This window comes from Saccopteryx leptura, chromosome 2 (genome assembly GCF_036850995.1).
Source record: "Saccopteryx leptura isolate mSacLep1 chromosome 2, mSacLep1_pri_phased_curated, whole genome shotgun sequence".
Lineage (NCBI taxonomy): Eukaryota > Metazoa > Chordata > Mammalia > Chiroptera > Emballonuridae > Saccopteryx > Saccopteryx leptura.
The window spans coordinates 358,729,385-358,756,661 of NC_089504.1; the positions used below are offsets into that span (position 1 = coordinate 358,729,385).

The 27,277-nt window shown below is 52.1% G+C and overlaps 2 protein-coding genes across 7 annotated transcripts in view; one reads left to right on the plus strand and one right to left on the minus strand.

Moving 5' to 3' along the window:
- NDEL1 (nudE neurodevelopment protein 1 like 1) overlaps nt 1-9,337 on the plus strand; it is a 30,086-nt gene extending 20,749 nt beyond the window's left edge. The window contains exons 8-10 of one of the 2 annotated variants that reach the window (XM_066364855.1): nt 244-395; nt 4,915-4,949; nt 8,260-9,337. In XM_066364855.1, coding sequence (XP_066220952.1) covers nt 244-395; nt 4,915-4,949; nt 8,260-8,267 — 195 coding nt within the window. In that variant the 3' untranslated portion in view covers nt 8,268-9,337. The remainder of the gene's footprint in view (nt 1-243; nt 396-4,914; nt 4,950-8,259) is intronic. The other variant, XM_066364854.1, reaches the window with a different exon arrangement.
- A 4,899-nt stretch (nt 9,338-14,236) lies between these two features.
- Nucleotides 14,237-27,277, minus strand: part of MYH10 (myosin heavy chain 10) — a 119,897-nt gene continuing 106,856 nt past the window's right edge. For all 5 annotated transcript variants that reach the window (XM_066364851.1, XM_066364848.1, XM_066364847.1 and 2 more), the window contains 7 exons: nt 24,506-24,634; nt 21,490-21,578; nt 20,608-20,731; nt 20,290-20,498; nt 18,132-18,240; nt 16,671-16,843; nt 14,237-15,833 (listed from right to left, as the gene is read on the minus strand). In XM_066364851.1, the coding sequence (XP_066220948.1) occupies nt 15,689-15,833; nt 16,671-16,843; nt 18,132-18,240; nt 20,290-20,498; nt 20,608-20,731; nt 21,490-21,578; nt 24,506-24,634 (978 nt within the window). In that variant the 3' untranslated portion in view covers nt 14,237-15,688. The remainder of the gene's footprint in view (nt 15,834-16,670; nt 16,844-18,131; nt 18,241-20,289; nt 20,499-20,607; nt 20,732-21,489; nt 21,579-24,505; nt 24,635-27,277) is intronic.

The window sequence follows — 27,277 nt, forward strand, 5'->3', positions numbered from 1 at the left end:
GACGACTATATTTGTGTTCCTCAGTAACACTGAGAGGAACAAGCCAGCTATTCTGAGCTCACTGGAAAGGGAGCCAGTGTAAACATTTTCTTTGTGTACTAGAAAGGTGAGTGATTCTGGCTCCAGTAAGCCACTGCTATCAGCTGAAAGAGATGTGAATCTTGAACTAGAAATGGTTTGAATGCAGATTTCTATGTGCAGCTGCTGTTTTGACAACCAAATCATTCCTTTCTTCTTTTGTAGGCTTTAGAGTCCAAGTTAGCAGCTTGCAGGAACTTTGCAAAGGACCAAGCGTCACGAAAATCCTATATTTCAGGGAATGTTAACTGTGGGGTGATGAATAGCAACGGCACAAAGTTCTCTAGATCAGGGCACACATCTTTCTTCGACAAAGGGTAAGTCTTCGACATTTTAAATGATTTTTTGAGTAGTAAAGTTACACATTGTTAAGGGAGCTTGTTCAAGCTTTGAAAAGGTAAACTTTGATAAACTTACCTGAACCCTGTTAACATTCAAATCTCAGGGGACATGAAACCTGTTGTCTTCTAGTCCCCATGGAGACTGTTGCCCTGGGAACCACGACTCTGAAGCTTCTGTCCTGGGAAGCAGACTCTTGACAGGCAGCAGTGCTGGGCTCTGGAATTAAAGGTGTCGGTGATCTAGTCCTTGTTCTCAAGGAGCTTCCCGGCTAGTCACCTTTCCTAGCAAACGCAGGGTGGGCAAAAGGAGGTTTACAGTTATTTGTATGGAAAATAATACAGTAATAAGTAATACAAGAATAAGCCCTGTGTTTCATGTGCTCACAACTAGAGGTCTACTTTTGCCCCACTTGTCTGTGTTAAGGGTAGAAAAGAGCACTGTAGTCACATATATATGCAAACTCTGCAGTATACCTTCTGTCTGAAGGTTTTAGAAAAATACTAAACCACTGGTTCAGATATAATTTAGGAGATACAACTTCTGTGTAATGTGAAGATGGTTTTTGGGGAGTTGAGAATTAAAGAAATTGTTTTAAGATTGAAGCAGTGATCCATCTTTTATGCAAAGAAATTTGAGTTGGTACAGCAGTACATAAAATAAAAAGTAAATACTTTTTGTTCTCATGCTGTTTCTGCATCCTTCTGATTATGTCTAGGCATGTAAAATCATATTTCTGTGTATCTTCTGTATGCTTTTAAAACTTTATGGGATTATCAAATCTGCAACAGGACTGTCATGATTTATATTGCCAGTGTCATTTCATGTCAGTAGATACTGTTGTACCTCAATTTTAAAAAATAAAACATTGGGCCCTGGCCAGTTGGCTCAGCGGTAGAGCGTCGGCCTGGCGTGCGGGGGACCCAGGTTCAATTCCCGGCCAGGGCACATAGGAGAAGCGCCCATTTGCTTCTCCACCCCCACCCCTCCTTCCTCTCTGTCTCTCTCTTCCCCTCCCGCAGCCAAGGCTCCATTGGAGCAAAGATGGCCCGGGCGCTGGGGATGGCTCCTCGGCCTCTGCCCCAGGCGCTAGAGTGGCTCTGATCGCGGCAGAGCGACGCCCGGGAGGGGCAGAGCATCGCCCCCTGGTGGGCAGAGCGTTGCCCCTGGTGGGTGTGCCGGGTGGATCCCAGTCGGGCGTATGCGGAAGTCTGTCTGACTGTCTCTTCCCGTTTCCAGCTTCAGGAAAAAAAAATAAATAAATAAAACATTGCGTAGTTATTCTCTCTTACCGGTCTGCCTTAATTTGGATAACCAGTTCCGAGACCTGTGTTTTGGGGTGCTGGCCCTGTTACCTACAGCAGCCATTACTATAACAGCAGGCGAGACCCTGTTTGGAGCCGTAGAGGCTGCTTATTCTTGTTCTGTGAGGGCAGTGCAGATCCAACTCCGGAAGTTCTGGTTCTGAAAGTAGCCATGTCTTGCTTTCCTCCGTGCCCGGCATCCTTACGGGGGACCCGCCTCGGTGCCCAGTCCGCTTTGCAGAGCTCCCTGTGTCCACCTGGCGGAGTGGAGTGTTCTGCTTTCTCTCTTTTTCTTTGGAGACTTTTACATTGAGGTGCAGATATTTCATTAAGGAGCACATTCTAAAATATCAGTAGATAAATCAGAGCTTTATTCTAATCATTGCGTTCCTCAGGGGGAGTGAATATAAAATTAACTTTCCTCAGGTTTAGGAGTGTCAGGCAACCTTGAGGAATGCTCATTTTTATGCTCTAATGCAGGGGTCTCAAACTCAACTCAGCATGTGGGCCGCAGAGCAAGAACACAGCCGTTCGGCGGGCCGCACTAGGTCTACAAAAGGCAACTGTTACGCAACACTTTTCTCACTGCAGTTGAAAACAAAAAAAAATCAGTACAACAAGCACAATCGTACATGCAGTTTACTCAGTGTCACAAAACGACCAGAAACTGTAGTTCGCATCACAATTGCTGTTAACTAAGCTAATATCTAGCTAGGATGCTAGAGAAATGAAAAATACAAGGAGGCCCCTAGGCTTACTTAATTTTATCCAAAATATTTTGAACTTCGTGGATTAGTCTGCGGGCCGCACAAAATTGTTCGGCGGGCCGCGAGTTTGAGACCCCTGATCTAATGGAAATGGAATAAATAGGTATTTGACATTAAAATTGCCACAAACGCCCTGGCCGGTTGGCTCAGCGGTAGAGCGTCGGCCTAGCGTGCGGAGGACCCGGGTTCGATTCCCGGCCAGGGCACACAGGAGAAGCGCCCATTTGCTTCTCCACCCCTCCGCCGCACTTTCCTCTCTGTCTCTCTCTTCCCCTCCCGCAGCCAAGGCTCCATTGGAGCAAAGATGGCCCGGGCGCTGGGGATGGCTCTGTGGCCTCTGCCTCAGGCGCTAGAGTGGCTCTGGTCGCAACACGGCGACGCCTAGGATGGGCAGAGCATCGCCCCCTGGTGGGCAGAGCATCGCCCCTGGTGGGCGTGCCGGGTGGATCCCGGTCGGGCGCATGCGGGAGTCTGTCTGACTGTCTCTCCCTGTTTCCAAGCTTCAGAAAAATGAAAAAAGAAAAAAAAAAAAAAATTGCCACAAACACCAAACAATACAGGCAAAGTTTAGGGGTCATTTTCCTGAGTGTTGGAAACTGCCAAGTTCTATTTCCTGCAGCTGTAATTCCCTCCAGCAAAGTAGCCACGAGCCCTCTCTAGACCCATATTTTGCCGTGGGCGCCTTAGGTTGTGGGAACAGACACGAACCAGAAGCGGGCTGGTCAGACAGACTGGCTTTGTGTGCGGAAGTCCTGAGGACAGTCCCGATGAAGGCCTAGTGCCGTCAGTCAGGCCCACTGCTCCTGTTTCCATTGGACCCTGGCTTGCACTTGTCCCCTGAGCCGGGGCCCCAGTGTCAGGCAGACGCGGAGGACTCCAGATGACCTGGGAGTAGGAGTGGGGCTGTCCCGGAGCCCGGCCCCCGCCCCTTGTGAAGCCGCGGTGGTGCAGGCGGAGCCTTGTTTCCTGAACTGCACCCGCACTGTACTTCCCCATAGAAAGTTACAGATGGTACTTAGTTTTGGTTTAAACCAGGGGTCCCCAAACTACACCCGCGGGCTGCATGCGACCCCTGAGGCCATTTATCCGGTCCCCACCGCACTTCCAGAAGGGGCACCTCTTTCATTGGTGGTCAGTGAGAGGAGCATAGTTCCCATTGAAATACTGGTCAGTTTGTTGATTTAAATTTACTCGTTCTTTATTTTAAATATTGTATTTGTTCCCGTTTTGTTTTTTTACTTTAAAATAAGATATGTGCAATGTGCACAGGGATTTGTTCATATTTTTTTTATAGTCTGGCCCTCCAATGGTCTGAGGGACAGTGAACTGGCCCCCTGTGTAAAAAGTTTGGGGACCCCTGGTTTAAACAGTACAAAATTTTAATTGTATTGTTTCTCTTAAGAATTAAATACACTTTTGGGGGTGGTCTTTCCTCCAGTGTTTAGTTGATGTGATAAGTGGATTGTCTGCACTCAGTACTGACCCGTTGCTGGAGCTGTATCTGTCTGGCAGCCCTGCTCCTAGGGTGGCTCCCTTGTGGGGTTTGCAGTGTTCTTGCTGCTTGACTTGACTCGGGCTCCCCTCTGGCCTACCTGGCTTTCTGCCTCTGGTCTTCCTGCAGACCTAGTGACGAGATAAAAACCATGGTGGAACTTACAGCTGCAGAAGGAAGGGCAGTTTCCCAAATTCCAACTCCATTGTTAAGTCTGTCTGGTTAAAAGACGGGCCGGTTTTTATAGATTCAGTGTGAGAAAAAACTGCATTTGAGCATCTGTGGCTCTAGACTGGGCCTGCCCTGTGTGTCACCCTGAGGGTGTGCCTATGGCCTGTCACTGGTTTTACTGGCGCTTGTAGAGACCCGGAGGGGCATTGTTTGGGGCAAGGTCAGTCAGAGTGGTCTGTGCTTGTGCGTGTGTGTACACACCCTGTCCCCCCTTCCTCAGAACCTCCACGTGCAGTGAGGCCTGACTACATAAAGCAGTAGACCTTGTTAGCATATAGTACTTTATGGGATTTGAAGATATTCTGTCCATTCTGGTTATTTGAGGGCTTTTTGGAGTCAGGATATTATTTAGTCCATGGGTCACCTCTGTGAGTTCCTAAATTTGCTGGACCTACTTCCCAGGTGTTTCTTCCAACCATGACCAGCCCTTAATGTCACTCATCTGAGGCGGTACCAATTCTTGTGTTGTCACTTGAGTTTTCTCTAAAACATTATTTCTCTAAAACATTATTTCTCTAAAACATTATTTTTTTCCCCATATCTTTTATTTAGCTTCTATGTCAGTCACTGACCCTAATTGTGTAAGCCAGTCATTTCTTATGGGCTGTGTGTAGGTAGGTGGGCATATGCTAATTTTAGGGGACAGTGTGAAAATACTATTTGTATTGCTGTTTAATGTTTTTTTTTTCCTTTTTTTTATTAGGCAAGAAAAGGTCATATTTCCCACGTTGTTCATGGGTAACTGAACTTGTTTGCTGTGCTCTTGTTCATTTTTTTTCAATCACGGTGTGCGGTGGAAGACATATTAACAAATTGGTTTACTAACTGCATGGGGCTGACTGCTTTAACCAACTTACAGCCCATGAGTGAGCTTTCAAGTTCCTGTCTGACTTGACCATGTGCCACTATTATTGGCCCAGTGGTGCCGAACAGAGCGAATGTAGTGCTCCAGGCAGTGGTGACTCGCAGGCCTGGTGGCGCTCGTGCCGTGTGGGCCACTGCTGTTGTGAGGGTGCTAGGGGCCTGGGGGTGGTGGCCCTGCGCCCACATTCGACAGTCTTCCAGGTCTGGGCTTCTTCCTATTACCCGGTGTGTTTTCCGAGCAGGTACTGATGACCTCGGAGCCTTGCTGTGTGGGGACGCCCCCTCTGCACTCACTCTGGTCTCCCGAGTGCGTGGGGCTGGGGGCTGGGGGCATGTGTACGGTCTGCCTTGCTTCTCAGTTTTCGGGAAGGCCTGTCACAGTTTGTAGAGCCTGGGCGAGGATTCTAGCTGGTTCCACTTCCCCATCAGGCTGGAGAGCCGGGGGTATGGCCTGTCCGTCTGCGTCCCTGGGATAGCTCCAGGACACGCGTGCCGTCCACTGCCCTCTCGGGTGCTCTGGGCCCTGCTGCTTTCACGGACCTAGTGTCCGTCCTCGATCTCTGCTGGGCTCGGTTCATTCCCCTCCAGGCTAGCTTCTGAATGTACCTGGGTTCATTCCCCTCCAGGCTAGCTTCTGAATGTACCTGGGTTCCTCCAGGTACACTTCTGTTGCCATTTTCCAGTTGGCCTTAGTTCCTTTTCTCAGCTGGGCTATTTTTCAGATTCTTTTAAGTGGGTTTTGGTAATAAGACCATGACATTTTGTAGCTTCTGTAACCTTTCTTACGTAGATGAGTCCCCGCTCTGTGTCTCCATTCCTGCCTGCTCTCTGTCCATCTGTTCCTGTCCGTCTGCCGGGATTTTTCCCTTCTGCTCTTTGCTCCCTGGAGGCAGATGTGCTGAGCAGGCAGGTGCTGCTTCTCTCGGGACCTTTCCTGTTTCCCCACTTGCAGTCCCTGAAGGTGCCTCACAGGCTGACAGTCCGTCCCCTGAGGTCAGCCTTCTCCTCCCTTTGGGGTTTTACTTCCCACTTCTCAACTTAGGGAAGAAGTGCCAGGTGAGGCCTCAGCAGATTGTTATTCCTTCTGTTCCACCCAACCTGCAAATCAGAACTCCATCCCTTCACGCAGAGAAACGGCTTACCTTTGTATTTCGATTGCACTGCAGCTTTTTCCCATCCGAGCTGACCTGCGTTGGGAGCAGGTCACACAGACACGGAGTGGTTGCTCAGGTGCTCTCTGGCCAGGAGGATGCTGGGCAGGGCTCATGCCGGGACATCTGGCGGCAGGTTATGAGCCCGGCTTCCCCACTGATGGGTTCTCAGGAAAATGGCTGAACATTCTTCTGCTTTGGTTTTCTTAGCACAACACTGGGGATGAACTTTATGTTCTTTAAAGATCCATCTAACTGGAAAATAGTGCTGCTTTTGTACCCACCCCTGTGGGCAGGTGCCAGCCTCTTGGCACCCAGCAGCGCCACCTTCCTGCTGAGCTCCGGGGTATGGGATACAGTGGGCCCCATGTGTGGGTCACGTGTCCGAAGCTGAGGTCTGTGAGGCCTGCCACGTCCTCTGCGGAGTTTAGGGAAAGCAGGCCCCGGGGCTCTGGGCTGGTCAGATGACAGATGGGCTCCTGTCAGGGCTGCAGTGGCGTAGAGGGTGGGCTGCCCCCAGGGGAGGCGCAGGCCTCCTTGAGAGTGGGAATAAGTGGTTGAAAGTCCTCAAATGTGGTGAGACTCAAAGGTCAGACTGCCCTTGGCCCCTGAAAGGGAAGAATCCTGGCCGTTCATCGCGGAGGTGGGAAATGCACAGCAGGGAGGGGTCCGTGTCAGAGCCCCTCTGCTGCTCCTGCCTGTGGGTCGGGAGCTTGCTGTCACACTCGACAGCTGGACTCAGTTTCCTCGGCGTTAACTGTCTGCAGGGTCATTCGATCTCTGTGTGGCTGCTTCTCTGAGAGTCACCACCTCCTCAGTGTGCGGGAGGCTTCCCTGCGGGGAATGTGTGTGCGTGGGCATTTTTTTTTATAAGAGAACCTCTCTCCATGAGTCTATTTCAACTCCCCTGGCCCCTAAAGCGTGGAGGGGGGACAGTGATGGGCAAGGTGGGTCCTCGCAATTGTCTGCATCTCCCAAGCGGCTAAAGGGTCAGATTTTCCTAGGAAGTGTTTCAGGACGGAAGGGCAGAAGTGGCTTCCTGAGAGAGATTCCAGGCCTTGCACTCACTCCCGCACTGCTTCCCACGCTGCCGCTGCCAGGCCGGGTGGGCGGGGCAGGGCAGGGCGGGGTGCTTCAGCTGCAGCGCCAGGTGGGTGGGGCGGGGGACGGGGCCCTTGGATGATGCTGGGGCGGGGTCCTTGTCAGCACCTGTGCTGGGCTGGAGTTCATGGGTCTGCAGGGAAACCTACCTACCTGGCTGCTTGCTTAATGATTGGAAAAAGTTACTTTTTCCCCTTCAGTAAGATAGTCATGTGTATTATAGGGGATTTAGAAAACAAAAAAGTATAAAGTAGTAAACAAAATTTGCCCCTAACCCAGAGGGAAGAAAAGTAACTATTTTAAAGTTTTCCTTCTACAGTGTATGTGATTTTATGTCCATATATACAGGTGTGTGTATGTGTGAGTATCCCCACACATTCTAGGTTTAGCTACATGCCTGTCTATATAAGGGGCTGTAGTCCATAGTATCTAGAAGACTATATACTTTTTTTTTTCATTGAACGTATACAGTTTGGTAACCTTTTTCTACTTACTATTAATTGCATTCTGAATACTTTCCATGCTATTAAAGAACTCTGGAAATCTTTAGTAAAAGGCGAAAGATTTATTATTAAAGAACTCTGGAATGTTTTAATGGCTATAATACTATTTTATCATTTAGTTGTACCATTATTTATGTAGCCAGCTTCCTGTTGGCAGACATTTGGACTTGTTCTGTGGGAATAGGGCTGTGGCTGCTGTGGCTGGTGTGGTGACTTTGCCGAGAAGGGAGCCCCTAGCCTGGTGACTCCAGGACCCCTGCAGACCGGCTCTGGAGGGGCGCTGTGGTGGCGGCCTCTCTCCAGCGGGCAGCAGGCTCTCTTGTGAGCCAGCCAGGGCGAGGGGCAGTTTGAGAGAGCAGATGACTTTCTTGCTCTGTGTGGAATGATTTTAAATGACAGTCTCTCTTTCTCCACCCCCGTCCCCCGCAGGGCAGTGAACGGCTTTGACCCCGCGCCTCCTCCTGGGCTGGGCTCCTCGCGCCCCTCTTCCGCACCTGGAATGCTGCCTCTCAGTGTGTGAGTGCCCAGCCTGCAGGTGGGGCGCCCTCCTGCCCCGGCCCCCAGGACGCCCACGCCTCGCCCTGCCCGTTGGTGCCTGGGCCCAGCGGGCGCCGCGGAGGGCAGGCTGCATGCGGCGGGGCCGCGGCCCGCCGGCCCCAGGACCCTGCGTGGGCGGCGTCAGTGGCGGCCCCCCCCTCCCTCGCCGTAGTGCCCTTGGCTTCACATGATTGCACTTTGTGGGTCACGGAGTGATACAGACGTGTAGTGTTCGGTCACTGGACGCAGAAGTCCCCATTCATCACACCTGCCTCACGGCCCCACCCTGCTCTGCTGGTAGGACTTAGTTGTATTTAGGACAGTGCAAATCTTCTAGAAGTTCTCTCCCAAATCAGGTCAACGTGTGCCCTCCTGAGCCCCCCCAGGTGTCTCTAGTGCTCATGATCATGTGTCCCAGCCCGCCCCACAGTCCGGGCCTGCAGCCGGCGGAGTCAGGATGGCCACTGTCGGGGGTGTTTCCGCACTTCCGGCTTCACCTTAGCAGTCAGCGTGCTGCCCGGACGGGGGCCTCGGGCTGGTACAGGCGGGACCAGGCCTCTGCGTTCTCCCCTCCGTGTGCCTCAGACTGGGGTGGAGACGTGCAGCCTCCTTGCCAGCTTTCTGGTCCTTCAGTTGAATGACAGCGTCCCAGCTTCTTCCCTTTGTCTCCAGAGGGCGTCTGCAGCTGTCGGGCGGATGGAGGGGCCGGGGCCACGCGCTGCCCGCGCCGGCTCCAGGGGGCAGGCTGGCTGCCCGTGGTTGTCCCTGTGCACCCGTGAATACTCTCATGCTGCATCTACTGTTTACATTTGTTTTATTGTACATAGGTTTGTAAACATGAATGCCTGAGGTATTTGTATATAACTTGGGCTTTGTAGCTTTAATTTATTCAGAACTCATGCGGCATGTTAATGACTTCTGATGGTGCCCCTCTCTGGGCAGCTGTATAGGATCATCATGTGGTTAAAAAGATACTTCCCCTCAAAAAATCTTTTAATGTCGAAACAATAAATTTCACACACAAAAAATATGCTGAGGTTGCTTTATTGGGTCCCTGCTGTCCTGTGAGAGAAGAGTTCCAAAGCTAGGTTCTGATGTCACTTCCGCCCTGACATGGGAGGTAGGACACATGGTGGACAGCGGCTGTAGGGGACAGCTCAGGCGGCCTCGAGATGTCTGACCCCCAAGCGGGCTGTCGGTCTCAGGCTGGGTCTCCCTGGCTTCTCTTGAGCCTGAGCTGCGGGGCAGGGTCTGGGGTAGGGTCTGGAGCGGGGTCTGGAGCAGCCTGGTAATGGCCAGGCCCTCCTGAGCCGCTGGGAGGAAGGGCCGGCACCGGCGGGGCACGTGCTAGGCCACGGGGCGGCCGTGCTGATCTGGGCCGAGCCTGCAGCGGCGCTGCCTCTCCTGGCCGGGGTCGGGGTTCTGGGATAGAGGTCACTCGGGTCTGGGCTTCTCTCCTCCTTCCTCAGGTTGGTGTGGGCAGGGGAGAGAAGGGGCCAGGTGTGGGGTAGCGGGGCATCAGGTGACTGGGCTTAGGGCTGCACCGTGAGGCTGTACGACTGTTTCAGAGTCTGAACGTTGCTGATAGCAAAGGGCAGAAACAGTATATAGTGTGCAGTTTCCAGACTAAGTGAATGGAAAGTCAGTGGGTCTAGTTCCCAAGTGAGTAAGGAACTTGAAGCATGAGACAGTTAAAAATTTTCTTCTGTCTGTTAAAATGCGGCGGGAGCACCTCCCAATAGCTGTTCTGGAGTGTGGGAGCCTGGGAGCCGGCCTGCTGAGGCTGCAGCGCCGTGTGTGCCTGTGGTGCCGGCCGGGCAGCTGGCAGGGAACCTCGGGCTCCTCCCGGCCGGCAGCAGCGTCCGGCGTCTAGACCAGGTTGATCCAGGAACAGACCCGTTTGCGCAGGGACCCCGGATCCGGGACAACACGGGCAGGGCTGCTCTAGGTAAAGCCCAGATGTGTGCCGGAGCCCCAAGCCCTTGTTCCTGGTTCCCCCGTGGTTTCCCAGCTCCTTCCTGGCTGACCGTCCCTGGGGTCGTCTCATCTGGACGGTCCTGTCAGTTGTTCAGGCAGCTGAGGGTGGGGGGTGGGGGGGACTGGCTGCGGGGGCATGTCATTCACCAGACATCGCCACTGCTTTGGGTCCAGGAGGGCACGACCAGGTCCATGGAAGGGCCGAAGCGTGCTATGCCGCTGGGCTGTGTCTAGTCCCTGCAGGAGAAGACCCCCACATTTTTGTGGCGTTTTTTTGTAGCTACAGCTGCCCTTGGCATAGGACCCCAGGAGGAAGCTGGTTGATTTGCTTGGCCTCATATTCAGCTGTTTGGATGATTTGGTTCGAGACACTTCTTTGTCCTTGCTCAGCTAGAGTGTTTGCTCTGGCATGAAAGCCACTGCAGGGTTTGTCCATCTGGCTAGAGATTGCCCGAGGGGGTCCTCTCGCCAGGGCTGCCCATGCCCAGGTGTGCCTGGCTCTCACTGAAATGTCAGGAATGACCCCTCCCCTGAGCTGGGTCCACATGGTGGTCCCCCTCGGTGGCAGGGGCTGTCTTCTAGGTGCTGAGTCCTCCTGCCTTCAGGTATGTTTATCTCACCACCCGGTCCCGCCCCTCGCCCCCGAAACACAGGGGACCGGGAGTCAGCGCTCCACTTCCTTCTAGCCCACAGGGGTAGAAACTCCCCAACCCACTCCAGTAAGACCCAGAAGCGGAAGTTGGGATGCTGACTCACAAGTGAGGCCTTAGGGAGATTAGACACAGGTAACCCGAGAGAGAGAGAGAGAGAGAGAGAGAGAGAGAGAGAGAGAGAAAGAGAGAAAGAGAGGGAGGGAGGGGGGGAAGGGAGGGGCAGGACGATCTGGTTTGTCCTCAGTGTCTGGGAGGGAAGGTGGGCCCAGGGCTGAAGCAACGGGTCTGAGCTCACAAAGCCAGTGCACGGAAAAGCCAGGGTCAGCAGTGAGCTCAGTACCCTTTCCTGCCATGTGCTCTGCCTTTCCAAACTGGGGGCCTTGTGGGCCTGGACAACGCGGTGTGCTGCAGGCGAGCTGATTCTGAACTCTGGAACACGAGCCGTGGGGCGGGCAGAGCCTTGCAGCAGGGGGGCGTGGGATCGTCCACCCCCTTCCGATCCTGCCTGCGTTTGGGAGCGTCGACTGCTTCTCTCAGTGGTGCCAGGAGCATCTCCTGAGAGCCAAGCTGTGGAAGCTGGTACCGCTGGGGAAGGGGAGGGGAGCCCAGCTTTAGAGAGCATCTTATTACAGCTGGATCTGTCCTGCGTGAGAACAGCCAGGCTGGCCGCTGTGGGAAGAAGGCCAGAGGGGGATGGGCCCAAGCAGTCAGGTCGGTCTTGTTTGCCTGGAAGATACTAAGGTCAGCTTTTTCCTCATTCCAGGGTTTACTTCAAGGATTGCCTTTCTCTATATTTGCTCCAAGGGTTGAAACAAATTGAGAACAGTAGCTTGGCCTTTAAAATTTAGATGCTACTTGATTCTTTTCTATTGTAAAAATGGGAGCAGGGAGGAGGCATCTTTGTAAATAGCCTTCCTATAACTTAAAGCAGCAGTTCTCAACCTGTGGGTCGCGACCCCGGCGGGGGTCGAACGACCAAAACACAGGGGTCGCACGACCAAAACACAGGGGTCGCCTAAAGCCATCAGAAAATACATATTTATCATACATTTTTAAATATGTATTTCCCGATGGCTTTAGGCGACCCATGTTTTGGTCGTTCGACCCCCGCCAGGGTCGCGACCCACAGGTTGAGAACCACCGACTTAAAGCATCTTATCTGAAAACTGATCCTGTGATTACCAAACACACAACCTATGGGAATACAGTAGCTTTTTTTTTTTAATGTTAAGGAAAAACAATCTCGAGTAAGTATTAATTTAACAGACTTCCTTTATAAGACAGCATGTGAAAAGGCAAATAAGAAAACAACTATGTTTTTATTGAAAGAGCTCTTTTAGACATTTGATATCACTTGTAATTCACATAGAAAAAGGAAAACGTGAGACTCTCCTGAAACTCGACATTGATTCCGACACTCTGCACGTTTGACCCATTGTTGTATGTGCCCGTGTTTTCCCAAGCAGCGTTGTCCTCTGTGCCACGGGGAGCGTTGGTGACACAGCATTGCCGAGAAGCATATTCTGTTGATGGCTCCAGAATTTTCTTCCAAGCTGCTGATTCCCATTCTGCAAGCTCTGAGGCTGGGCTTTCCTGACCTCACCCTTGACAACCACATCACAGCCGCCACCTGCTGGCGGCAGTTGTGCTGCACGAGTTTACACGGGTGAGAACGTGGGTGTCTCAGAACCTATGCAGTGCGGCACCTGGAAGGAGGCAGTGCTCTGCTTGTCAGACCCCGGGTTTCATGGTCGGAGTATGTAATGAACAGTGTCCGTTAGCACGACAGCTCCACGTCAGAGCCCGTCTCATCCAAACTTCATCTCAACAAAAGCTAGGGCTTCCTGAGTTGTGTCGGGCTGCCTGCTCACGGGGCACCATGCTCGCTGGCCGGAAGCTGGCCAGCGTGTCCTCCTTGTGCTTGAAAGGCCCAGCCGAGGCTCGTACATGACCTCTCCCTTGGACCGTGAAGCGGTGTTTGTTTTAGTGAAGCCGGCATTTCTGGAATCTGGAACTGGCACCGGTCCACGTAGACTGTGTTTCTCCTGATAGGCTGAGTGGTTGGGAAACAGTGACTCTAACACCAGTTAAGCCAGCCGAGGGGAAGCATCCTTACTTTCTGAGAAAGACCAGGCACTGAATTCCGCAGACACCTGGATGAAGATACCGCATGCACGGTGAGGACACATGAAACATGGAAACGGCAACTCGCCCTTGATTCCTCCCCTGGCAGTGACACAGGAGAAGAACTCTGCCCATTTTTTCCATTCTCATCACAGCCGAGAAGCCTGGATCTATACACACCTCACACCAGCAGGCCCAGCCTAACCTAAGGATACTGGGGAAGAAAAATGCATTCCCTTAGTTACTTTTCTCCAGCACGTCCTAACCGGCCCACCCTGGCGAGGCTGTCCCTGGAGCTTTTACAACCGATCCTCCCTGCCGGGAACACAGCTGTGTTGGGCTTGCTCGCTGGTTTCCCGGCTGCAAGCACTTTGCCTGGTTAGCGCCAAGTGTGCGTAGCCGCCTACGTAAGGCTAAGGGTGCTTGCGCTCCTCTCCGGGAGATGGTGATGCCTTGTCCGCACCGTGAGGGGTCATTTTGCTGTTTCTTTGCCTGAGAAGCAGCTTCCTCTGCCTGTGTGCTCGTCCTGCACCCTTGCGAGACTGTTCAACGGGAATGGCCCCATGCTTCCGGCTCTGCAGTTCCTCTGGTCTGCCTGAACCCCATGTGGATCTGCCTGGCCGGGGCCACCGGCATTACGCTCCCCAAAGCGTGTTCAGGGTGTATGCCGCCTGGTCATGCAGCCTGGAACCTCTCGGATCTCTCAGAACACTAAGCCAGGAAGTCGTTTCTTGGTCGGCTGAAGCCTCCTAAAGGCTCCACCCTGCAGCCTTCGGTTGCCGCCTTGACTCTGAACAGTGGGGTTTCGAGCTCCAGTGGTCCTTCCCTTCCCAGTGCATCCGTGCAGAGGCCTCTGGCCAGGGTGAGACTCGCAGCCACGCCTGTGCAGAGGACTGGCCCGTTACCCTACGCTCGGGGAGCGCAGCGCCCTCAGGACAGTGGGTCTGGCCGTCAGCATGTCGTCTGTGGGACTCCCAGCTTCAGATCGTAGAGGGGAAACCGAGAACAGAGGTGAGAAAACAGATTCCAAGTTCACATGATTATTCTTGTTTATTGAGGTCTCTTTATTCTCAACGGGTGCTTTTTCCTCCAAGTAAATAGAGCAGGCGTAAATATCTATAATGAATAAATTTATTGTCTTACAAAAATCATTGTCTAGAAATATGGAAATACAAGAAAGATATTTGCAGTCAGGTGTCTGGTGGTCAACAGCCAGTACAATTCATAAAGGGGTAAAATCAAAGATTCCAAACCCACGTGACAAATTCTTCCTAACAGATGTTAAAGCTTTTAACCCAAAAGGTTTGTGTTTTCAAGCACGTTGCAGAGGATCAGGGATTTATAATTAACACTGATTCATTGTCACTGAATGTTTGTTATACCACTTTGACTAGAGAGGTACATGATATGAAGCAAACTTAATACATTAAATTGTTACAGAGGCAAATAATATATTTAACATTGTCTTAGTACTGTAGTGTCTAAGGCACTTTCTGTAATGTCAGTTTGCTGAACTATCAACCAAAACCAGAATGCTCAATGTTCACTGTAACACTGTCCGAGGGCGGGGCGAGGAGCATGGACAGTTCACACCCACTGGCAGGGCAACACTCAGGCAGGGGCATCTGTCCCCAAGGTCCTATCAACCTCATCGATGCTTGGAACGAGTCTCAGACACAAAACCAACATTCCCATTTTGGGCTCAAAGCAGCGGCTGGATCTGTCAGGTCAGCATGAGAGCCTGGCCGGCAGGGGATCCTCCCACCAGCTCCTGCTGGGGGCCCGCGGACGCGAGGGTCAGCACGCTGGCCGGGCCAGGCTTAAGCAGGCCAACCGCAAGTCACCATGACGGCTGTCACTGGGGCTTCAGCTGCCCCGTGGCCACTATCCTTCCTATGCACAGACCAGCCCTGGCCGAGGACAGTTAACATAAAAGATGTGGGGACACCCCCAACTCGAGGGAGATGGGCGTGGTAACCCCAAATGAACGCTGCTTCCCCCAACCCAACCCACCCTCCTAATCTTTCCACAGTCCCTTTCACAGTTTGCTCACTGAAATCGTGTTGATCAGTGTCTGGAGGAAATGAGAAACACAAGTGCAGTTTAGCTTCCACAAGGTTCTAGGAGACTGGCTGTGGCGGAGGAGTCGGGGCCACGGGACACAGCTACGTTACCGTCTGTACGACCGCGCATGCAGAGCGACCGCCCAGTCACCACGGGCGGCCCCGGGCCCGGCGGCTGGCCACGGAGGTCTGGAGTTTGTCTGAAAGGGTTCTCTCCTTAACACGTATTATAAAACGGTCTCTTGATGGCTATATGGAAAATAGATACAATGAGGAGACGATCTGGTTAACATGTGCAGGTTCTGTGGAGTATATATATAAAAAGGGAGCGGTGACACCTAGTTCCGAAGCAGGACACAGTATGTGGAGGCCGGGAAGCCTTAAGACACAGTTGACCTTTCAGTCAGGAGTCCCACAGCTCACTAACACTGGACCGTCAGCGGCCAGGGCGGGCCGGCGCTCCTGCGTGACCCGCTGGGCCGCCTCCACTGGCTCCAGGAGGCTCTACTCAGCCTGGGGCGGCTGCGTCTCGTTGACATCACTGGTCTTACTCTCGGTGTCGTCGTCCGACAGCTCCAGGGAAGCCCCTTCGATGTGCAGCGGGCGCCGGCCAGACCGGCTGGAGGAGAAGCTGATGGGGCCGCCTCGCCTGGAGGGGACGGAGAGCAGACACCGTGGGTCAACACGAGAACGCGTGGCCCGTCGGGGCATCCAGTCACCTGGTGACTCACACCTCCGCCTCCTCTGCAGGACGCAGGGCGTGGGGTGCGTGGGCACGGTCAGGCTGTCGCCTCTCGTACAGCCACGCCTGTGCAAATTCACTGTGGCCCACACGCCGCGGACACCAAGCAGGTCCTGAGCACGGGATGGCTCGATCACCTACATGGTCTGTGACAGAGGCAGTGTGGGCGTCCATGGCCGGAGGCCAAGCTCTACCTCTGGCCAAGGGCCAGTGCTTCTATGAAGGATGGAGAGGAATGACTGACTTAGGCTTTTGGGCCACATAAGAGTTCTGTTGCACATTCTTGCTAATTTTGTTTTCATAGCTCTGTCAACTCCTAAGTGGTGCTCTGGGAGGGAGGAAGGAGTTTGGCTCCGTGTCCTGCCTCTCCTGGTGCCCACCAGGCCCAGTGTGGTGGTGAGGCCGGCGTGGCTGCCCAGCCCAGGGCCGGCAGGCTCTGGCGCCTGCTCTCTCAGGAGCCCAGGACCTCCCCTCACGGTGGATGCTGGAATGCGGAGGGACACCTGACCTGGCCTCGAGCTGTGTCTTGTGTCTTCGTGTGGCCTGCTGGTAAATGGCAACTTAACAAAACAAGTGGGACTATGGAAGGGCAAAGCTTGAAGGGGTACATGGGAAGTGATTTAAGAGCAAAGACGAGGAACTGTAAAAGTCTAAGAACACCCCTTCAGGGAACCCCTGAGCCTCAGGTTTGGCTACTGCTGCGAAGCCCGGGCCCAGCCTGCCCCGGGGGCCCAGGCCGCTCACCGTAGCCGGTTCTTCAGGGTGCTGACCTCCCGGCTCAGGCCCTCGTTGGCCTCGGTGGCGTCGTCCAGCTCCCGCTGCAGTTTGCGCCGAGACGCATTGGCACGTGTCGCTTCCTCTTCCGCCTCCTCCAGCTGCCGTTTCAGCTGCTTCATCCTGGCGTTGGCCTTCTCCATCTGGGGGGGCACACGGCTTCAGTCAAACTGAACTGGGCACCCCGAAGAGTCACCACATTCTGGGTGTGAGCACAGCTTCCTGCCCCTGCGGCCACGTGTGCGCATGCCTATATCCACGTGTGTGCACTTACAAGAGGGCCTGGGCTCAAAGCCCTGAGGTCGCCGGCTGGAGTGTGGGGTAGGTCTATGGTTAGAGCGCAAAGGTCGCTGGCTCAGCCCAAGGTCACTGGCTCGACTTGAGCGCCCCTTCCCTCTCCCTTCAAGGCATGCGGTGTGAGAAGCAATCAATAAAACTAAAGCGAAGCCACTACAGGTCGATGCCTCTCATCTCTCTCCTCCCCACCCCCTTCCGTCTCAGAAAAAAGACGGGCGGCTCGCAGGCTTGACTGGCCCGCCCTTCTTGGCCACGCCAGCGTCGATGGCGCAAACTACACTAAAGGATGTTTAAAAAAACAACCCTATTTTCACCCTTGAGTTTGTTTTTTTACAGCAAAAGAGTTTTGTATCTTCACATGAGTGACCTCTAGGCAGTGAGAGGGACTGTTATTCCTGCACATCCAGAAGGGCAGGCAGTGTGACAGTCCCCAGCCCCAGGACATGGGCACATTTATTATTTTTTTTACAGAGACAGAGAGTCAGAGAGAGGGATAGACAGGGACAGACAGACAGGAACAGAGAGAGATGAGAAGCATTAATCATTAGTTTTTCGTTGCGCATTGTGACACCTTAGTTGTTCATTGATTGCTTTCTCATATGTGCCTTGACCGCGGGCCTTCAGCAGACCGAGTAACCCCTTGCTCGAGCCAGTGACCTTGGGTCCAAGCTACTGAGCTTCACTCAAACCAGATGAGCCCGCGCTCAAGCTGGCGACCTCGGGGTCTCGAACCTGGATCCTCTGCATCCCAGTCCGACACTCTATCCACTGCGCCACCGCCTGGTCAGGCGGGCACATTCATTTTTATGCCTCCTTTCAACATGGTGTTTGACAGGTTAGATTCTGATGGAAGGACGAAGCCCCTCCAGAGGACCTGATGTGACCACAGACCACCACGAGCCATGTGGAGACGGGCAGCCCCTAGTCCTAGAGGAACATTCTCCATATGTAAACACGGGCCGATGCAGACAAGGGAAAGCGCGGTCCCCGTCAGTGCACCTGTTTCCCCTCTGCTCTCTGTGAAGTCCCAGAGCACCTTCTTAACTTAGCCAGGCGCACGCGATAGCTGGCTCGGCCGCTCCCCCGGGAAGTGTCTCTGAGGTGGCACTGTGGTGGCCGGCCCACTTCCCCTACCTGCTCTTTATACTGATCAGCATGGCGACGCTCGTCTTCAACCTGCATGAAGATCTCTTTCAGTTTCTTCTCGGTGCGGCGGACCAGTTTGTTGGCTGCTGCTCGCTCCCTATGAAGAGGATCAACCCCATTAATTAGTCTTTGTAATGGAAATGATAGTCTGAATGGGGAAAAAAAATATTTTTAAAGACTTTATTTACTGCCTGACCATCACTTCTTGGCCTTTTGGCTAAGATCATGTGTATTTACTGCCTGACCAGGTGGTGGCGCAGAGGATAGAGCGTCGGACTGGGATGCGGAGGACCCAGGTCCGAGATCCCGAGGTCGCCAGCTTGAGCGCGGGCTCATCTGGTTTGAGCAAAGCTCACCAGCTTGGACCCAAGGTCGCTGGCTCAAGCAAGGGGTTACTCGGTCTGCTGAAGGCCTGCGGTCAAGGCACAAATGAGAAAGCAATCAATGAACAACTAAGGTGTTGCAACAAAAAACTGATGATTGATGCTTCTCATCTCTCCGTTCCTGTCTGTCTGTCATTGTCTATCCCTCTCGCTGACTCTCTCTCTCTGTGTCTCTGTTAAAAAAAAAAAAGACTTTATTTATTGATTTTACAGAGACAGGGGAATGAGAGGTATTGCTTCATTCTCACTTTTCACTAGTTGCTCATAGGCGCCTTGACAGGGCAAGCCCAGGGTTTCAAAGCAGAGACCTCAGCATTCCAGGTCAATGCTCTGTGCCCTGCACCACCATAGGCCAAACAGGGAAACATTTCTTAAAAGTCCTATTTCTCTGGAAGATGACATGTACTGGAGCACTTTCCAGGACCTCTCTGACCAGAATAGTATCACTATTAATAACAGCCCAGAGACCTGTGGTGGCACAGTGGACAGAGCATTGACCTGGGGCACAGAGGTCCCAGGTTTGAAACCCCAAGGCTGCTGGCTTGAGTGTGAGATTTCTGACATGATCCCAAGGTCTCTGGCTTGAGCAAGGGGTCACTGGCTCAGCTTGAGCGCCCCCGTCAATGCACATGAGAAACAATGAACAACTAAAGTGCTGCAAGTATGAGCTTCTCATGTCTTTTCGTTCCTGTCTCTCTCTCTTTTCTTTCTCTCTCTAAAACAAAAATACCCAATGAACCAGCCAACCAACCAACCAAAAAGCCCAGAAATTTTCCCCTCTGGTCACAATATGAATGGCCTTTACTGTATTCTCATGGTGACAGGCAAAAACAGTGTATTCCTTCACACGCAGATATTAATCTCTTTAGTGATTTTCTAAAGATCAAATGTTATATACAAGCAACCTGTCACTTATACCGGGTGCAGACTTTTTTGAAAACAAAAACCTTAGTTGGTTACTCTAATCATCTACTTGTTAGCCTGGAAAAGGAAAGACCCATTATGATGCTAGGGGCTCCACAGCTAACACGGAGGGCACCTCCCACACTCACTCTTCACTTAGGAGTCAAATCACCAGGTTTCCAGCAGGCCAACACTGTTCCTTATGAAGGAACCTATTTGGTGAACTTCACTGAAAACAGAAAAAGTCCTTTTGTTCCTTGACAACTGTTATGCAGAAATGGACAGTGATGGACTTAGCTGAAAGGGGAGTCATGCTAATTACTGCAGACATAAACCCTGCGCTGTGTGATCTGAGCTCAGTGGGGCGGGAAGAGTGGAGTGGGAGGGGGGTGCTGGCTGGGGCGATGCTGGGCTTTGGTCTGAGGGGCTGACAGCTTCGCAAAGCCTGCCAAAGGCTACTGGGCAGGTCCTCATAAATTGCAGAATGATTCACGACCACCCAGAAACTGTCAAGCAGTCCCTATGGGTCAAGAAAAGCTTTTACTTTTCTGCCAACAAATTACAGCATTTCATGTGATGCCACCAACTTGGAAAGTCAAGTTTGGGTAGAGATGTGAACTGTGGCCCCTAGACAATCACACCAGGGGCGCCTGATCAGCTGAGGCCTGGAGGAGCGCGTGGGTGGGGCCGGCCTTCCTGGAAGGCCCACCCCGTCTCTCTCTGGTTCCGTGTCCTTGTCACCTCTCCCTGCCACAGGAGCCCCCACAGGGAATGTCTGCTTTGTCTCGGGCTCCCAGGCTGCCCCTGGACCTGGTTTCTGGCAGACAGCGAGTGGGTTTACTGTATGAAAAGCCTCTTACTTGGCTTCCTGCTCAAGCTGCTCCTCCAGCTGCCCGATCTTGGCTTCCAGGGCCGAGATGGTGGCCTTGAACTTGGACTTGACAGCGCCCTCTAGCTCCTGCAGCTTGGCCTTCAGCTCCTTGTTCTGCCGCTCCAGCTGCTGGCGCGCGTTGTCGCTCTTCTGGGCGGCACTGCGCTCGGCTGCCAGCTCCGCGTTCAGTGTGTCCACCTGGAGAGGAAGCCGGCTCAGTCCTGCGCCAGGAAACTGCTCAGCCCTCCCCCCCCCCCCCCCCACACACACAAACGTCCCTAGGACGCGGTGCGCCGCAGCTGCGCACCTGCAGCGTGGTCTTGCGGAAGCGGTCGTTGAGCAGCTCCATGTTGCTCTGCTCCTCCTCGAGCTCCTCCTCCAGCTGCGCGATCCGGGCCTCCAAACGCCGCTTCTCGTCCAGCAGTGCGGACCTGGTGGCGCAGGGAGGCCGCTCAGCGCCGGCGCCGCAGTGCGGGGCCCCTGCTGCTGGAGACTCAGCGCCTCCCTGGTCTGTCTCTCCAGCACGCACCCCAGTCTGTGCAGTCACACGGATCGCTCTTCCAAACGCACGCCCCCCCTGGTCTGGGCCCATCACTGCCCCTGGCCTCTGCAGGAGCCTCCCTGCGGCGCCCCCGCTGCCTCCAGCCAGCAGCGTCAGCTCCCTGTAGTGCGCGCTGACCCGGGCATCCCTTTTAAACCCAACTGGTTTCCAGGGCACTGAGGTGATGCCGACTCCTCATCACGGGTTAGCAAGCGGCCGTGAGGAGCCCTCAGCTGCTAATGGAATAGAGGAGGCAGCTTGCTAATGGGAAAGATGTCTTTTAATGAAAAATCATTTGGGGAAAGGTAAGTCAAAGGGGTCTACCTGCCAAGCCTAACGAATTTGCGAGTGAAGACGTGCACCGTGAGGCTGTGCAGTCTGCGGGACCAGGTAGTTCTGAATACTTCTCACACCTACTGTGGGCACGGCTGGCACAGAGGGGCGAGCTGCGGGAGCGGGCAGCGGAGGCAGTCTGGAGGCGCGGCAGCGTGTGCGCATCTTCCCAGAGTTGGGACAGAGGAGCAAACCAACCGCTGTCTCCTGTGCGCCGCAGCACACCCTGGCCTTCTCAGCGTGCGGGCCAGCCGCAGGGACGGGCCAGCACGCAGGTCCCAGGCGCCGCTCCTCCCACCTGCCCGGGGAACTCACTTGCCGGAGGCGCTGTTGGCAATCTCATCCGCCAGCTCATCTCTCTCCTGCTCAGCATGCCGGCGGGCTCGCTCCGAGGACGCAAGTTCCTGAATGGGTTCAGACCAGGAGTTAGGCTCTGGCTGTGACAGTCCCCAGGTGTGAGATCCGGCAGAGCCCCGCGGCTGCAGCCGCCTTCTTCCGGGGGCTGTGTGCCTCACACTGCTGTCAGCTTTGAGAAGCCAGATTGGCAATTTGCTGAAGAGAAGGGACTGTTAGGGTGCAGGCCAGCGGGGTGATGTGCTGTGACATCCTCATACAAAACTGTCCACAGGGCAGGTCCTAGTCTGTGTGGGGGCTGGGCTGTCCCAGCGTAAGAGGTTCCTGCTCTCCCTAGAAAGCTGGTGTTTCTCAATCATGAGCTGCGCACAAACTATGCAAACCCAGAACTAGACCAAGTCATGGTCCTGAAGCAATCTGTCACATAGACAAGTGATACAATGTGGAGATCAAGTGCACTAACCAGATCAGTGACTCTCAGGGCACCAGAAAGTAAGGTGCTCATGCGGTACAGCGAGGGTCACAGCTCCCACAGGGAGAAGGTGGGTGGCATGTGACCTCAGGCTCGGAGCAGAGCCTCTGCCGTGAGCAGGGCCTTGCGGGGCAGGGCAGGACCAGCCTGTGCTGACGGCCGTCGGGAGGAACAGCTGGCTGATGGCTGCCTCCCCACGAATCTCTTTAGAGGATTTTCCGCAGGCAGATATCAGGGTGCAGTTCTCACCTCGACTGGGTCAAGACCAAGACCGTATATAGAATTTGAGAGCTGCACCATTGCCCTTATTTTCTGTATGAAACTGAGGCCCACCTAGATGGAGGGACCCGCATCAAGTCTCAAGGTTGGTCGATGGCAGAAACTCAGGGTTCTGACTCCCCCCCTGTCCAGAGCCTCTTGCCACCAGCTGTCTCTTCCCAAAGGTGCCGTACTGGGCAAGAGCACATCTCAGGAGGCCCGTGGAGCAGGACAGCACAGGCGGCACTGGGTGCTCGGCATGCGCACCTGCCTGTCATGTGCACGCACAGGAGGCGGGCCCTCCTGCTCGGCATGCGCACCTGCCTGTCATGTGCACGCATAGGAGGCGGGCCCTCCTGCTCGGCATGCGCACCTGCCTGTCATGTGCACGCATAGGAGGCGGGCCCTCCCGCTCGGCATGCGCACCTGCCTGTCATGTGCACGCACAGGAGGCGGGCCCTCCTGCTCGGCATGCGCACCTGCCTGTCATGTGCACGCACAGGAGGCGGGCCCTCCCGCTCGGCATGCGCACCTGCCTGTCATGTGCACGCACAGGAGGCGGGCCCTCCCGCGGGCCAGAGTGCTGGCACACAGAACCCTCCCGTGGGGCCGGGCGCGAGTCCGGGATGTGCTGACAGCAGGCAGAGTGCGCGGGGCCGGCCCCAGGCCTGATGCACACGCTGTGTAAGTGCTGACCCTACCATCTGGCCTCTGGTGTCCCAGTTCTGGGCCCAGCAAGGCCGAGGGAGCCACGGGAGAAAGGAGAGCACCTCAGGGCCTATAACGCAGAGAAATGAAGGTGTCTGTCTGAGGTGAGGAAGAACAGACACAGACGGAGGGCAGGGCAGCTTCTGGTCGGTCTCTTCTCCCCAGTGCAGCGATCCCTTGTCTGAAGGTCCAAAATAAGTACCCGCGTTGTCTGCAAAGACAGGGCTGGCTGCGGGCGAGGATGCCTAGTGCCTTTGGCTCCAGGGGACAGGCTCCTGGAGCCCCGCCCCTGTGGGGACACCACTGATCAACTGCGTGGTGACGTACACAGATCTTGAGGTCCTCCTTCACTGACGAATGCACGCTCTCTTCAAGCACACAGGAATATTGTTAAAGACTGACTGTGTGCCAGGCCCTAGAGCTGCTCGACTCTCAACATTCTCTAACCACGAGCAACAGAACTAGAAATCAACTAAGGAAAAATAAATGCATACCACACATTTGGAGGTTTAAACCACACTTTTAAATTATTCATGGGATAAAGAAACTATCACAGAGATTAGAAGAAGGAAGCTTGAAAATTAATGAGTGTCCAACTCAATAAAGTCAGAAACAGAAAAAATCCGGAGGAAATCAAGGCACAAGCAAAAATTAATAAAATAAAAAAGAGGAATAAAACCCCAAAGCTGGCTGTCAGGGTAACCTCAGCATCGCTGGCGTTGCTCACCGGGTTCCCGCTCCCGCTACAGCCGACACCGGGGGAGCCCCCTTTCTTTTTTGCAGGCGCAACTCTGCACTTACTCGTCTTTGGTGACACGTCATCTGGTGTTTCTAGGTGTCTGTGTTGGGAGTTTTTTCATATTAACTGACAACATTTCAATTTAAGCTGCTCTTGTCTTTCTAGGTTTGAATACATTTGGTTCTTCATTCATAGGGAAGTTTATATACACATTAAACATGTACAGCGCTTTGTGTGTCATTTATGCCTTAGTAAGCTTTAAAATGTTTTCCTGTGTGCCTAGCAATGACATACTCAGTCCCACACTGCATGTAACCCTTCACCGGTCCCTCTCCATGAAAACTTACAAAAGAGAAACGCGAGAATTCTTAGAGTACAGATGAGTAGCTTAGAATTTCAGTGAAATGTAACTTCTCTCCCTTTTTAAGTATCACACATAGTGCTCCTATAAAACAAGGATCTTCTGTCACTTAGGCCAGAGTTCAGAGTTAAGTGATCGTGACGTTGCCAACACTAAATACACAAACATCACTCCTTTTTCTTAAACGTGGAACAAGCCTGGAGAATGGAAAAGTCACTGATCAGCTCCTCTGCCCTCAGCCAGGTAGAGGAGTGTATATGAGCTGTATCCAAGTGTGATCACTTCGCCAAACTTAAGCAATAAGGCGGCCCAGTAACATACTAAAAATCGGTAGTGAGATTACACAAGGCTATAGATATATTAAGACACATTTATCTGGTCTTGGAGAACTGGCAAGGGTGAATATTTGCTGAACAAATGGATGAACAAGCAGACCAACCTCCTGCAATTGAAGGATTTCTGCTTCCAGGCTCTTCAACTTCTTTTCACTCTCTTTGGATTGAGCAAAAATCTCATCCCGGGATGCACGCGCTTCCTCCAATTCACGCTGGTAATCCTTCATCTGAGCCTAAAGGGTAACGGGAAGGCTTTGAGGTAGTTTTCATTCTTAGCTTTTACACATATTTCTCCCAGATTGTAAAAGTAATATACATTCATTATGAATATAAAAGTATACAGAAGTGACATATCACAAGAAAACATTCAGACCAGTATCCCTTATGAATATATCCACAGAAATCTTCAAGAAACCAGTAGCAAACTGAACCCATCACCATATAAGACACTATACACCATGCACATTCATACACCACTATATCCCACCATCCAAAGCAGCCAGGCCAAGAGAAAGACACAAAAGGCATCCAGAACGGAAAGGAAGAAATAAAACTAGCTCAACCTGTAGATGACATGATCTTGACTATGAAAAATCTTAGGGAATTAATTCAAACCCCCCACCAGAATGAATAAATGAGCTCAGGGAGGCTGCAGAATAGCAGAGCAATATCCAAGAACCATCTGTATTATTGTACACTAATTATAAACGTCTAAAAATTAAGAAAGCAATTGTATTTAAAATAGCAGCAGAAAGAGTAAAATACTAAAGTATCAGTTTAGCTAAAGAAGTATAAGACTTGTACACTAAAAACTATAGAACATCATTAGAAAAATGAAAAGAATAGCTAAATAAACGAGAAGAGGCCCTGCTCACGGCCCGGAGACAGTCCTGGTAAGACGGCAGCACTCCAGGTCAAACTAGCGGGGGTTAACTAGCAAAACCCGAGCTGGCCCGTCTTCCTATTTTTTTTTTTTTTTTGCAGAAATTGACAAGTTGATCCTAAAATTCATATGGAATTGCAAAGAATCTGTATACCTAAACAATCTTGAAAAAGAACAAAGTTGGAGAAGTTACAGTTCCCAATTTTAAAATTTACAAAGCTATAGTAATCAAGACTGTGATATTTGTATAAGGACAGACTTACAAATCAATGGAACAGAATTACTTTAATGAGGAAAAGAATAGTCTTTTTAACAACTGGTTCTGGGACAATGGGCAATCCATACTGAAAAAAATAAGGTTGAGTTTATATATAAAACCATATAACAAATATTAACTCAATAAAGTTTAGAAGTGTAAAGTATAAAACTCTTAGGAGAAAATAGCAATAAATCTTCATGACCTTGGATTAGGCAGTGATTTCATAAATATAATTTAAGAAAGCATAAGGAACAAAAGAAAAATAAAATGGACTCCATCAAAATTAAAAACTTTTGTGCTATAAATAATACCACAGAGTGAGTGAATAGACAATCCAGACAATGGAAGAAGATATTCGGAAGTCAGAATACAGATAGAAATGTTACAACTCAATTATTAAAGACCACTCAGAGATGAGGGTCAAAGACTGAAAAACATTTTCCAAATAAGATAATGGGCAGTAAGTACATGAAAAGATGGTCAGCATCATGAGTTATTAAGGAAATGCAAATCAAAACCACCACGAGGAACCACTTCCCACCCGCTGGGATGGCGGTAATTAGAAGATTGACAATAGTAGGTGGTGGTGAAGATGTAGAGAAATAGCAGCCCTCATACACAGCTGGCAGGAATGTAAAATGGTATAGTCACTGTGGAAAGGTTTGGTGGTTCCTTAATATTAAAGTTATCATATGGCCCTGGCCGGTTGGCTCAGAGGTAGAGCGTCGGCCTGGCGTGCAGAAGTCCCGGGTTCGATTCCCGGCCAGGGCACACAGGAGAAGCGCCCATTAGCTTCTTCACTCCTCCCCCTCTCCTTCTTCTCTGTCTCTCTCTTCCCCTCCCGCAGCCGAGGCTCCATTGGAGCAAAGATGGCCCGGGCGCTGGGGATGGCTCCTTGGCCTCTGCCCCAGGCGCTAGAGTGGCTCTGGTCGCAACAGAGCGACGCCCCGGAGGGGCAGAGCATTGCCCCCTGGTGGGCAGAGCGCCGCCCCCTGGTGGGCGTGCCGGGTGGATCCCGGACGGGCGCATGCGGGAGTCTGTCTGACTGTCTCTCCCCGTTTCCAGCTTCAGAAAAATACAAAAAAAAAAAAAAAAAATTAAAGTTACCATATAACTTAGCAATTCCGCTCCTAGGGATATACCTAAGAAAACTGAAGCACAGTGTACACAAATATTTGTGAACGCTCATAGCAGCATTATCACGGCAGCCAAAAGTTGAAGCAACCCAAATGTCCATCAACTGATGAGTGGATAAATAAAATGTGGTACGAGTAACTATACAATGGAATAGTTGGTAGTAAAAAGGCAGGAAGCACTTACTAATGCTAGAACAAGGATGAACCTTGAAAACATGCTAAGTGAAAGACACTAGTCACAAAAAGCTTCGTATTGTATGATTCCACTTTTGTCAAATGCCCAGCATAGGCCCAAATGAGGGGACCAAAATGTTCAAAATTAGATAGTGGTGATGGTTGCCCAGCACTATGAATTTACTAAAAAAATTAAAACATTTTAAATAGCTAAACTGTAAGGTACATGAATGACTATATCTCAACAGAGCTATTAAATAAATGAAATCATAATGTTATTGGTAGTCTGTTGGGTTTTTTTGTATTTTTCTGAAGTGAGAAGCAGGGAGGCAAACAGATTCCCACATGCTCCAGATGGGACTCACGGGCATGCCCACCAGGGGGCGATGCTCTGCCCATCTGGGGCTGTTGCTCTGTTGCAACC